Source organism: Erigeron canadensis, chromosome 4, assembly GCF_010389155.1.
Source record: "Erigeron canadensis isolate Cc75 chromosome 4, C_canadensis_v1, whole genome shotgun sequence".
Classification (NCBI taxonomy): domain Eukaryota; kingdom Viridiplantae; phylum Streptophyta; class Magnoliopsida; order Asterales; family Asteraceae; genus Erigeron; species Erigeron canadensis.
Window position 1 is genome coordinate 10831732 of NC_057764.1, and position 14763 is coordinate 10846494.

Below are 14763 nucleotides of genomic sequence, written 5' to 3' on the forward strand. Positions count from 1 at the left end.
GTTTTCCATTTGGGTCAGAATCCAAATTTAAAGGAGCTGCAATGGGTGTGTTTTTTGATGGGACTGAATCAAATTTGTATTTTCTTAACAAATCTCTGACATATTTTTCTTGGTTAATAAAAATGCCATCCATGGTTTGTTTAATTTGTAAACCTAAGAAAAATGTTAATTCACCCATTAAACTCATTTCATACTCAGTTGACATGATTTTAGAAAACTTTTCACACATTACATCATCAGTTGACCCAAATATAATATCATCAACATAAATTTGTACCAGCAAGATATTACCTTTTTCTTTTAAGATAAACAAGGTATTATCTATTGCACCTCTTTCAAAACCGTTTTTAAGAAGATGTTTAGTTAAAGTGTCATACCAGGCTTTTGGGGCTTGAAGAAGACCATACAAAGCTTTGTTCAGTCTGTATACCCAGTGCGGATGCTTCTCATTAAGAAAACTTGGTGTTTGCTTAACATACACTTCTTCTTCCAATGTTCCATTCAGGAACGCACTTTTGACATTCATCTGGAAGACTTTAAATTGCAAATGAACTGCATAAGCCAAGAATATTCTAATGGCTTCAAGTCTTGCAACTGGAGCAAAAGTTTCATCAAAATCAATAACCCTTGGCAACCAATCTAGCTTTGTTTCTAACAACGTTGCCATCTTCATCCATCTTGTTTTGGTAGACCCGCCTCGTACCAATGGGTTCTTTCTTTAACCCTGGAGGACAAGGAACAAGTTCCCAAACATTGTTCCTTTCGAACTGGTTGAGCTCTTCTTGCATAGCCTCAACCCCGCTTGGATCTGCCAAAGCCTCGCCAATCTTCTTCGGTTCAATAAGTAATAAGAAGGTAACGTTCAAGCATTGTTCACTTGTGGCTCTTCTAGTCTGAACCCCACTATCTGGATTTCCAATAATTTGCTCAATTGGATGAGCTGAAGTCCATTTAGTGTATTGACTAGGTTGATATAGTACAACATCAGTGTAAGTCACCTGACGATCTTCAACAGTTATAACAACTGGAGGGGGATCAGCCCAAACTACTTCAACTTCATCATCAGTGTCAACTGGAGTGTTAACATGATTTTCTTCAAACAAAGGTATATCTTGAAGAACTGGAGAGGTTTGGACTGGTTCTGATGTTGTTGTGGCACATACATCTGATCCAATCACCAGTTTATGTGGTAAATTAAAACTAATGGAGGGATAAAATGAAGTGTCACTGGAGCTTTTCTTCTGTGCAACTGGTTCCAAGTCTTGGTGACTGGAAACATCTATTGGTGTAGAAACTAATTGATGAACTTGATTAGATACACCAAAATCAACTGGGACAACTGGAGATAAATCAAGGCTTGGTCGTTTATTGATTGCTTCATTTGATTCATCGAATGTGACATAAATTGTCTCATGTACCTTTTGGAGTCTATAATTATAACTCTATAGGCCTTTCTTATGTCTGAATAGCCCCCAAATACACCCTCGTCAGCTTTTGCATCAAACTTTCCCAACTGACTGGAATCATTAAGAATATAAACTGGACAACCAAATACATGGAAATAACCAATATTTGGTTTTCGATTCCCGAGGACTTCATAGGTAGTCTTCCTATGTCTCTTGACATAAACTGATCGATTCTGGGTATGGCAGGCGGTTGCCACAGCTTCAGCCCAAAAACTGGTTGGAAGACCTGATTCAGATAACATACTTATTGCAGCTTCAATCAATGTGCGATTCTGTCTTTCAACCACACCATTTTGCTCTGGAGAACGAGCTGAAGAGAAGTTTTGAGAAATGCCAGTGTCATTGCATAATGATTCCAATTCTGTATTTATAAAATTCTGTACCATTATCACTTCACAACTGACACACTTTCTTGGTATACTTGAGCTCAATTCTTTTGATGAGAGAGATGATTTCACCAGATGCATGCATCACTTTTTGATCTGATGAATACCACCCAACAGTATCTGGTGTATTCGGTGCATTGTAGGAAGAAACTTTATAAAACTGTTCAAATAATGTAAAAGTGTATACGTGGCAAATTATATGAGTTAGCACGTGTAATTTTTCGATTGGTGCATGTCAAAATGTTACATTATTTGAACAGTTTTACAAAGTTTTTTCCTACAATGCACCAAATGTAATTTACATTCAATAGGAAAAATGTAACAGTTCGTTACACTTCTAAATAGTAAACCCTTCTTTTATTCCTAACTATTTACAGTCCGTTTATTTTTCTAGAGTTTGATACTTTCAGCATTCTTTTATTCCTAACTTAGTAGTTACTTTAAAAACTTTCTATAGTGTTACATGAATGTGATTTAACAATTAAATTGAATACATTTCTTGTGGTCTCCCGCCTCCGTTCACAAAACAAGAATAATTTTGTCATTTCAAATTTAGTATACACATTGTATAACCTTTCATCTACAACACAAGAACCCCAACTTTCTCGCAATCATATTTGGTTCTTCCTTATATTCCTATTCAAAACTTAGGGAGAATCACTCTCTTCATCCGAGCTGGGATAACCCGATTGGCTATCTTTGTTAGCTGGAAAGAGTTTATCACGAAGACCACTCCGCCACGATGATTCTTCGGTCGAATTATTCTTTGCTTTTATCACGGTTGTTCTTTTTATCTCATTACATACATTGTCCAAAAGTATCAAAAAATCACGAACAACTATAAACAGGTGTAAGCCCTCATCTTTTCTTGACTTGCCGTGGAAATAATCACCGGTATCCTTGATCAAGTACATCACCCTTTTCTCCTCTTCCAACAACCAATTGATATCGGTTTCTGCACGACCCACAAACTCCGTGAGGAATGCCTTGAACTCATTGTCTTTATCTTCATCAACAGTTTTCATCTGATTGTCTAAAAAATCTTTAGTCCTTTTTAGCATATGTCCTAGTTTCAAAACAGTTGATGTTAATGTATCACCATCAACAAGTGCAGCTTTTTTAACATCCTCAAGCTCCTCACAAAGGTTGGAAACAACCTCCAGGCCTTGTTTTCGGTAGCTCTCAATAGCTTCTTTACTTGGTTCTTTTAAAACATCTCCTGAAGAACTTCGGTCAGCCCTTGCTTTCCGGGCAGCTTTATTTCCTTCCAAACGGATGATTTCTTGAACCACAAAAGATAAGAGTGTGGTCTTACCATCTGCGCCTTTGACATCAGAAAGTTTTAAAAGTGTGTCGAGTTTGAATGCTTGTGCCCCACCACGATAAGTGCCAACATTCATACGGTTGCCGGTTTTAAGAACTGCTTCTAGAAGTTTTTTTAAGAGTCTACTATTTCTTAAGGTTGTGCAAGCTACCTGAGATTTTGAAACATATGTACAATCAATCAACAAAGAATATGTAAAGGTTTCTATGTATGAGTTCGTGTATCATATAAACTAACAATAGTTGGAAAACTAAATGTAAAATGAGATTCCAAATATTTACAATGATGAATCCAAATGGCTTACATAATCTCTTTTATTAGCTAAAGGACTTTCCAAAAGTATTTATACGACGATGTGGAGCGTGAACTTTAAATGAAGCCAAAGAAAGGGTTAGATAAAAAAGGATTGAAATGGTATAGCCAAATAGCACAATAGGCAATTTGAGGTTGCTGAAGGGTATAAATTAAAATTTTAGAGCTGAAAATTCACTTGGATACACTAGACAAACTACTTAATCCAAATACTTTTAAAGAACAAGTTTAGATGCGTAAACGTTTTGCAAAGCCAAATTGGTATTCAGCCAAGTTGTCTGTTTCTATTTGTGGTGATATTAAAAGTTAAGGTAACCTTTTACTCAAAAAAAAAAAAAAAAAAAAAAAAAAACAGAAAAGAGAACAAGTTTAGATATATTGGAATACAATGGCGTTCCACCTCTAGAGTCAAAATGGACTCTTAGGCAAAAATATAGGTCGAGTCTATACTTGACACCGCAAAAGGATTAAATAGTAATTCCAGGATAAGACTAAAACAGTTAGAGTACGAATTGCATGTAAAGAATTTTCAAGGTGATAAAACCGTCAACTTAACCCTAAAGTGGAATTGGAAGTTATATATACCTCCAAAATCGAGAAGGATTCCTTAACAGTATAGTATTCTTCATGAAGTGAGCCCATAAACAACAAAGCTTCAAGACGTTTGAATGCAAATGGAATATCAACCAAGACTTTGAGAAATCGTTCTGAAGTGCCAAGAAGGGCAACATCTCCTTTATATGATCGAAGTTTTAGTTCTTCATCTGGTGTGGGTGCCATCTTCAACAAGGAAGAAATGAATTCGACAGGAAGCTCAATACCTGAAACAATATTCACGTCAAAAATAACTTCTGCCTAAGCTTATATTATTACAAACATTAAATTAGTTATACTATTTTAAACATTAAATTAATTTGACAAACTCTTATTAATAAGTTTTTGTCAGTGATGGATCTAGCTTTCCAACTTACGTAGGTCCTTTTCGACTTCACGACTTAGTTGAGGCGGAAATTTTTTTGAAATGAGTCAGAGCAACTTATCAGGTTACAAATGCAAATATATAAACATGAATTTCATACCCGAGCAATTTTTCTATTGTTAATAATGCATACATTAGCGCTACCCAAGGTCTCGTCCCCAAGAATGTAAAAAACTTACGAAACCACACTGATCGGCTTGAGAATAAAAAATGAGCCCAACGAATTAAAAGAATAATGATCACATACTTAAAATAAACAAATACAAACAATAACAAAAGTTAAGAAGCTGATAGAGTATGTAAAATCAAGTCAAATATTAATGTTTGGATACCGTGTGTGTTAGATATGACAAATAAGACATTGTAAAGGTTGTAAAAGGAGTAAACTATAACTTTGTGAAACATAATTATAGTATTGTTTTTAATTTTTTTTTTTTTTTTTCAAAACTAAGGTAGTTCTTACCTAGTTGTATACTGAATCCACCCTTGGTTTTTGTAAGAATATATATGAATCAAGCCCAACTTATAAACTCGAGCTTTAATTGTTTCTGAATCCAGCCTTGGTTTTTGTAAGAATATATATGAATCAAGCCCAACTATTAAACTCGAGCTTTAATTGTTTACTTTTAACTAAATTCCTTCAACTGTAATGACATGTTAGTTGTTACTTGGCAGTCTAGTTTGAAGTATTATGGTAAGTAGATGCATGAAACCTCGATAAGATTATGCATCAATGCATTAATGCGTTAACGGGTCAAGCCTGAATAGCTAGGAATGTTTACACCCTCGAATTTAGCATTAAAAGTACATTTTGGGTGACCCCACCTTATCAACTTATCTGCTAAATTAATTTTCTTACTCAATTTTACCAATTGGATCAGTTACAGATAATAAGGTTATCCCACTACTTTCATTCATACGTAACTTGGATGAAGACTTGCCTCAACTTATTTTATGTTAATATATTTTACAGACCTTGGCTGCTCCATTAAGTAGAAAAATTTGACAGAACCCACACATGCGGTATTTATCTTACTGGCAAATTATTTCATTGGTGTGTGTATGTGTGTGTGAAAGAGAGAGAGAGAGAGAGAGAGAGAGAGAGTTACCTTCCATGAGTGCATCAGACACTTCTTCCGTTGTAACATTTAATGCTTTAAGAAGAATCGCTAGATTTTGTGCTTTCTTCGGCTCAATAATCTGAATCAACTTGGGTTGAAATTGTAAATTTGCTGGGTTTTTTCCATTATCATTCTTGTTTTGAATAGTTGAGCCATAACCAAATAGCTTTTCCATCATCTCCTCATTGAACCTGCTAATTCAAAAAGTACGTTGATTGGTGCCAAAATTTTATAAGGATTAGTATCTTATAATGTAACAAACTTTGGACGAATCTCTATAGTGAAATAACTAAAGTTGTGTTCATTATATGTAATAATCTTTATATTCCGTCTATTATATGTATCGATATGTATCCGACCAATCAAAAACTAACGAGTGGCAGCTTATATGGTTGTCACGTATGCCTGAATACATACAATAGACATAATTTAAAGATTATTACATAAAATAAGTATGAACACAACTTTAATTATTTAACACTATAAACATTCATCCAAAATTTGTTACATTCCAACTTATCCCAAATTTATATTGTTTGTCCTTTTGTGATATCTTATTTGATTATTTGTTGCAAATTATCCAATTACTTTTACAAAAATTACCACAATAAACCACATCACTAACCAATATGTTGCTACAAGAATATTAAAAATTACAGTATGTTTAAAGGTTCAAGCCTTTATAGAGTTCTGGATAACTTTTTGTAAAGGTTGAGAGACTTACTGGAATGATCCAGCTTTGATGTCATGCCAAACCATTGATCGGTTAGGACTAGTATTCACCTTGTCCCAGAAGAAAGGCTTTAACTTGGTTTTATTGGCGTCAGAATCTTCATTTTCATTTTCATCTCTAGAGTGTCGGCGATGTAAACCAGGTGGAGTAGGTGGCTTTGTCTTAGGTGGATAAGGCACGTTATCAGGCTTTGGCGGTGGTGGGGGTGCTTCAGGGGGAGGATGTGCAGGTATCGCTTGTGGTGGTGGTGGTGGAGGAGGCGGTGGCGGGGGCAGCGGCGGTGGCAAGGGTGGTGATGATGATGATGATGGGGGAACTCTTCTTCCCGGTGAAAATGGTAATGTTCCATCTCCAGATACTTGATATCCTGATGTTGATGCACTTTTGGTTGATACATTATGCATCCCACCCTTCCCACTTGTAGCTTTCTTGGATCTTAGTAAAGAACCTGAAAAATATTTAGAGATATTGAAATTAACTTTATTTGAATCTTATTAAGGGAATGCATGTGCAATTTGGTTCTGATTATTGTGATTTAAATCATCAAAAACCAGGTAAAAGGTTGATATATATGTTAGGAAGCGGCGAGTAATTTTCTTTTATTTCAATAATCAGTGTTCGTATATCTTACTAGTTGCTCCAACTCTAAGTTTTTGGCTTTTCCCCTTTGTCGGAGCCTAAAAAAATTAGAATCCTAACTACCTAAAGAGGTCAGTCCATTCACATACCAGAAAAACAAGTCAAACATGCATACCAGAAAAACAAGATTATAAGAAAATCAGTTAAACTAACCGAACATGTAGAAGCTAACCTATGTTGTATTCTTCATGCATAAAACCTCCTAGATCATCATATATGTTTAATATATAAGACTAATAATAAAAGACTGTAATTTTGTAACACGACATGCTGATTATATATACAAAGTCAAAATTTGACAAAAAAATTTCGGATCAAGCTTTCCCATTATCCAACCCGACTCTCCATTTTCTCCCACCTTTTGTTTTACCCAACACCTTAAATTGAATGAACATGGTACCCGCATAATACGGCAGCGAACCGGCAATATCGGTGTGTGATGGCGGTGACGGATGGTGATGGTGGTGTTTTGGTGACGGCATTAGTTGGTGTAGATAAATGTATTTGATTTAATAAGGGGGTTAGTAGAGATACTTTATAATATAATTGACTAATGGTATAATTTAGTATTAAGAGTTGATGTTAATGTAATTCATTAAGGGTATTTTAGTCAATTCATATGTTCCATTTTTATAAACTTAACATGGTCTTATAATTTTTATATAGTAATATAGATATTGTAACTTAAACTCAGTCTTCATTCTTTAATAAAGGTCACAATATACAAATGGTTTTGTTTTAATGTGTTTTAATAACTAAATATACTCCCGAGTTCAAAAAACTAAACAAAATTTTTTATTTTAGAATTTATGGGTTTTATATGTTTTAACACAGAATTGTTTGTTGCAATGTTATAACCATAGTTGTTAGACTCTTACGAGTCGAGTCAATGTATATCAAAAACGAGGTGACTCATTGAGTGACTCTTTTTACTCCCGACTCTTACGAGTCGCGGTGTGAATGTGGAACGAGTCAATGCGAGTCGCGAACTTATGATTGTTGTAGTTTGACGATATAGTTATATATTATATATCATATTTATGGTTACATTATTTTATATGTCATATATGTAACTTTGATCATTTTATTATGAATTTGGAGATAAACTGTAAATTTATGACTCAAAAGTATCGAATATATAATATTTTGGTAATTTATTAAGATAATTAACTTATATTTTTTTATAAATACATCACATATATATAATTATACAATACTATGTAGTATATAAAATTGTCCAATTTTCAAGTCATGAGTCAAAAATCATATTTTCGAGTCGAGTCAAAAGTTACGAGTCAACAACTATGGTTATAACTGGTTTAGCTTGACAAAAGTCATATTATAGGGTATATGCCATATATGTCTTGATGGTGACAGTCGGTCATATTTTATTTATCGAATGTTTCTAGTTGATATGTTTTTAGGTGGCTTTAGGTGCCTTGAATATTCTTTGCGGTTGAAACTTGTCCAAAACTAAATATTTTTGTATGCATGCCCTTACCTAAGGGCATGCCCTTATGTGCCCTTACTTATATTTTTATTTTTTTTAGTTCAGTTAAAGGATATGTAAGGATGTTTGTATGATTGGAGATAAAATTATAGGATTTTAAGGATTTATAAGGATGTGTAAGGATATGATGTGGCAGCTCAAAACGCCTTTAGGCATAAAATAACCTAAGAGAATTGTTAACTGTACTCAAAATATAACGACAGTGCCACCGGAAGATAACATTTTTATGAGAAACTAAGAAAATCCTTTACCATTTTCTCTTTCGAAATAGCTTAATTAGAGTATGCAGGTGAATAGTTTACCAGTAGAAAATAGCTTCCTCTTCCTTTGTCCATCATCTAAATCGCATCCTCTCCTTTTAAATCTAAAGAAGCAAACCAAAAACAAGAAGAAAATAGCCAGAGCTGCCACTATAGTTGAAGCTATGGCAATTATCAACAGTTTACGCTCTTTGTTTTTGTCTTTTGTCTGCGAATCAGGATCCACTTTAGTCTTTTCCTGTGATTCCACATTTGGTGAAGGTTTTGTTGAAGGTTCGGGCAAAAGCTCAGGTTCAGGTTCAGGGTCAGGTTCGGGATCAGGGTCAGGGTCAGGGTCAACATTCGGTGTTGGAGATAGATCCGCATAAGAGGTCGGAGTTGGAGACATGGGCTTGTCAGGCGTCATGGTGGGAGATGGGGATCCGTAAGGAGTTCGGGCTGGAGAAGGGACCTTGTCTGTTGGAGACGGGGCACCATTGGGGGCAAATATTGGAATGGGAGCACTGGGGTACTCAGTGGATGGAGCTGGTGATGGCACGGACCATCGTTGACGAGGGTGGCGCCTCCTTCGCCGCCGCCTCCTCCTCCGTCGCCGGTGCCTTGGTTTAAGGATTCTCCCACTCGGTCTACCATGAACTTCTCTTGATCTTTCTCTGATGGGATTATCAGACAAAAATTTGTATGATTTAAAGATATTTAGAAGAGATTGCTTAAAATTTGTACCCGTGATGGCCTTGAGTACAAGCGTTCTTAACATTGCCACGTCAGATTCCTTGTTATGGTTTTTCACTTGAGGTGAATCAAAGATAAAATTCTGAATAGCTGAATTAATTTGTTTAAGCTGTTTCCTACAAAATATTGAAACCTGATCTCCCTGCACATATTACATTACAATTTAGTAGGATTTAAGCCAAAAGGTGAGCAACGACAAACATAGACATTAATATCTCTAAAAGAGTTGATTGAACCTATGTCCTAATAAAAGTAAAATCTACTAATACCATTGTTGCAACTTGCAATTAGGACCATTAATGGTATCAATGTTTTCTAATTTCAGCAAATTCATCCTTAATCTACACTCGTTAAACGAACTTTAGCTTCAACATGTTGTCGAACGACCTATGTGGGAACTTGCAAGCATGGACGGATATACGAGGCAGTGTTGTCAGCAGTGTTGTCAGTTGCCACCATTTTAAATTTGGTACAAGGCAGAATTTTTTTTTTTTTATAATTTTTATATGTATTATTTTGTCCCTAAGAAAAATAGAAATAAACATAAAATACATTTAGTGTAAATTATTAGTTTTTAAAAATTACTGATACCTGAAGCATTAGTGTTGAGGTAGATCATTCTATCATAAGAGTAAAAAGTTTGTGTTATTCTGATTTTTAATATAAAAAAATAATCTGAAAAGTTGAAAAAAGTGTTTATTTGTTTGGGTAAGTGTGCAAATGTGGAGTTCATTGATAGTATTTATATTTAGAGAAGTTATTTTCTTATCAAATGATCATAATATATATTTATTAAAATTTAAATTTAACTAATAATAATAATCACAATAATCATATAGGATTTATATGTATAAGTTAATTATTTTATAAAATATCATATATTTGATAAATTATGTTATTATAATCATATGGGTTATTGCCCGATGGCTACCTACCCCCTTAAAAGTGACTAGGTGGAAAAACAATCCAGGTTCGAATACCAATAAAAGCATATTAAACCAAACAAGATTTAGTGGGTCTCACCGCCATGCATGTTTCAAGGTCGCTAGCTTGAGAAGAAACGATTTCTTTACAGGACTAAGGGTTCCTGAACATTTACCATATATATATATATATAATAAGATTATCTGACACCTAAACTTAAATGTGTAACCCCTCACATATTAATCTTTTTATATTTTTGTTTAATAAATAAATGTTTGGCCCACCATGAAATTTATGGATTAAAAAATAAATATGTTAGTGATTCACACCTAAATTTAGATGCCTAACAGCCTTATATTACAATCCCCCGTTTTAGGTAAAATAAAACAGGTATCAAAGTATAACAAATAAAGCGATATGTTTCTCTTCATAGAAGATCATCGTGCATAATGAAAATCATCATGGATCAATTGCTTCATGAATATTCGTGCATCAATTTAACCATGATCTAAGGGTCAAGATCTTGTCTTATTTGTTTTATTTTAATACTTGTTTTCCAATACCTAACCCCTATATAATATATATATATATATATACCTTTATATAAGAAAAAATGAAGGTGATACTATCACACATCTAAGTTGGGTGAAATACTAGTGCCATCCTAAATTTTATAATACTTAATATATAATAATTAAATAATTAGTCTCCGTGGTTTTATGGGTTAAAAAATTAACATTTAAGAGGGATGCCACCCAACTTAGGTATAAAGCAAATCTCTCCTCCCCCCCCCCCCCCCTACCCAAATTAAATATTACTGTATTTGAAATATCTTATTTGTCCTTGTACATTTTTTTTATTTTTATTTTTTTACGTAACTATCCAAAATCCTTAATAAACTAGATCGTCTTTCCCACTACTGTCGCGGCATTACGCGAGTACCATGCTCATATATAATTGATTTCGATTAGATTATTTTATGCTATTTAATATAATACAACTCTCATAATTGACACTCATCTAAACTAAACTATATATGGCTTCTCAACATCGGCCTTTGATTATTTGACTAAACATGGTGTTGAGGAACGAAATATTTTTAGATGCTCATTTTTCTTTTCAAGAGCCAAGGCTAATTTTTTTTAATTTATATTCTTGAAAACGACTCCTATAAATATAACAAATGATTTCTAAATTTTTCACCTTACAAATAAATTCTTGACCCCGTCTTTGCTTGCAAGCATCCTAACATCGAACTTCATCATATGGTACAAAGTCTGATCAAGGATACTCATCGAAGCCCTTAGGAATAAGTTATTCACTATAAAATGAGTGGCCATAGAACGTACAGACTCATGATCAAATCTTACAGGGTAAACATTTTAGGTTGGTCAAAGAAAAAGTCTAAGAAAGAGCAATGGAATATATAGCAGTTAGGTAGAGGGCCTGAACTTCCTCCCTGTCTTATCATGAGTAATTTCCAAAATGTGCTTTTTTTTTATTTGTTGGACACAAATGTGCCTGTTTTAAATTTGTATTCTCAAACTATGCTTTTGAATTAAAAAAATTATATATATTTTTCTCGTTTCTCTTATCTCTCTTCTTCATTAATCCTCTCATCTATCTCATTCTTATCATAGAAAATGTCAAACAAAGCCAACTCTTAAAAAAATAAATAACACGTATATAATGTCTCTCCCTATAAAATATCAACGCATCAGCAATTGATAAATTTAAATCTTGTTTTTTATAAGGGATCTCAAATTCAAATCCTATCATAAGGTTGATTTTACCGACGAATGGTTGGAACCCTCCACGAGAAAAAAAAAACCTGGTTATATCTGAGTAAAAAATGGCTCGATATACTCGGGTAACTCAAGCAAGGAAAAATTCCTCCATTTACCCATTTTTACCTATAAATTTTTATGGATTCAATTCCTAACCTCAATGCATGAATCTTAAAACACATATATGAAATTTGTCTTGCAGAGAATGATACATTACCGTTGTTTCATCTATATTATTATCCATGGAATGCAACTCGTTGCCATATGAAGAAGCTGCATCCGGAATGATTCGGTATTTTGCTTGGCATATATCTGGCATGGATAAAACAAGGAAGAAAGCTATAAAAACACCTAAATAACCTCTTCTTAACCTTGTGGCATCCATCGCCTGTTTCTTCTTAATCTAATTTTAGAATCCATAATTCTACACTACTAATCATTTCAGCAATGTTGTTTCACCACCTCATATTCTTCCTACACATACAAAAATTCAGGCTCTTTTCGTGTTGTTGGTTTCAAAAATTCAGGCTCTTTTCAGTGTTGTTGGTTTCCTCCTGTGGCTAACTGGCTATAAATATATTCAGATTTCCTTTTGTTTTTTTAATTTAACATATCGAGTACCGGAACCGAGCCAAATTGAAATAAAATCTATTTGCAAGGGAAGATGAATTTGATATATATATATATATATAAGAGAAAAGGGGATTTCGAACACTTATAATGCTCAAGAAAAGAGTTTACATGGATAAATGTAACTAAGAATATATTGGTAAGGATTTTGTTAGAAAGATTGCTATTGCTAGCGCTTGGTGCATTGAAACGGAAAGTAGAAAACTTGTTATCGGTGTAAACTTGTTATCGGTGTTTGTTACACAATTTGAATGAAATTTTATAATTTAAAAGAAAGAAAACTACTATTTTTTGGGAAAGAAATGGGCACGTGGCAAATTAGCAAGTGCATTTTCATATTTCTAGCGCCGGTACAGTAAAATGTACAAATTTATTTTAAACTAGATTAAACCAAAACGTTATACCGATAACATAAATATAAAATATAGTTATTATTGTTTATAATTTATGATAATATAAAAAATTGTCAAATTATGACTAATGCAATCAATAAAATTATAATTTATAAGCATATGATATACGTTATGTAATAATAATAATATATACTCCCTAATATATAAATATAATATATGGAAGATGGAAGATCTTATACTAATATACTAATACCAATACCAACGAGTACAATATCCGTACGTAGCCCGAGTTATAGTTAAAATAAATCTATATTTCACATTAGTTAACTAAAAAATAAAACAATATAGACCAAATCATCATAAAATTAGTTTTCCAAAACGTAAAGATACAATAAAAAATGGATGACAAGATTGCAAAACAAACAATAATGTTTTCGGACATAAGCTAATGATTTATAAGTGTTAAGTTTTCATATTTGGTGATTTATACCACATGACCATGTTCTTATATTATAAGGTTAAGTGCACCGAAATATAATCAATTAAGGCTGAAAAGTTATTGTGTACATGAACTTACAAAAGGTTTATTGTATACATGAACCCTACTAATTTTCTATTGTATACCGAAACCGGCTAAAGGCTTGATGTGAGCCGGTTAAGTGCATGAAAATGTAATAAACTATGCTCAAAAAGTTATTGCGTGCATGAACTTATAATAAATATTTATTGTATCAAGATTTTTACATTTTCCACTTTTTTTCATCTCCCACTACATCTCTCGACGGCAGGGTGTAAAGGGAATTACTAGTTTGTTGGTTTCATGATGAAATACAGAAAAAGGAATATCAAAGAGAAGAAGAAAAAGCAAAAGACAGTAACAGTTGACGACCAACATCTCCCACAACATCTCTCGGCGGCGGGGTGTAAAATGAATTACTTGTTTGTCAGTTTCATGATGAAATACAGAAAAAGAAATATGTAGGGTGGTTTGACATCGTTTTTCATCAGTTTTATTATTCATTTATTTGACATCTTCATCATCAAGATATAAGATCCGATTTTGTTTTTAAATTCTTATGGTTCTAAATTTTGATGAATATGTGTAGTTAGAACTAGTTTTTTGACCCCGGGGGGACATCGCCCAGGATCGACACTGCGTCATGCAAACATTTATACATACAACAGTACCTAAAAGTTTGGACACTTAAAATTTACTATAGTTTAGTTGGAAACCTTAAAATAAGAGATAAAAAGTAAAGAAAAAAATAAAGATTTGATGATTAAAGTTAGAAAGTCAAAGTTAATTGATAAAAATTAAAAACTACTCCGTATAAAACTAAACTATAATTAAGTTTGTATACAAAAAGTTAGACTAAAGTTAAAAAAAACAATAAGTTAAGTGGTATAAATAAGTTAAAAGCGTTAACATAAAAGATAGAAAGTAGAAAAAAAATTATAAAAAATTTGATGATTAATATTAAAATCCAAAGTTAAATGATAAAAATTTAAAACTTTAAAAATAAAATATAGTTGTATATAAAAAGTTAGACTAAAGTGATAAAACCTAAAAGTTAAGTGGTAAAAATATACAATCGTAAAAAAAAAAA

The 14763-nt window shown here is 33.1% G+C and overlaps 1 protein-coding gene across 1 annotated transcript; it reads right to left on the reverse strand.

Annotated features, from left to right (window-relative positions):
• Positions 1 to 2451: 2451 nt before the first annotated feature.
• LOC122596960 (formin-like protein 3) lies at positions 2452 to 12558 on the reverse strand. Its single transcript, XM_043769599.1, has 6 exons — positions 12391 to 12558; positions 8773 to 9604; positions 6313 to 6769; positions 5577 to 5779; positions 4074 to 4309; positions 2452 to 3327 (listed from the first exon to the last, which is right to left on the reverse strand). The coding sequence occupies exons 1-6, from the start codon at positions 12556 to 12558 to the stop codon at positions 2500 to 2502; spliced, it is 2724 nt and encodes a 907-aa protein (XP_043625534.1). The 3' UTR covers positions 2452 to 2499.
• Positions 12559 to 14763: the final 2205 nt, after the last annotated feature.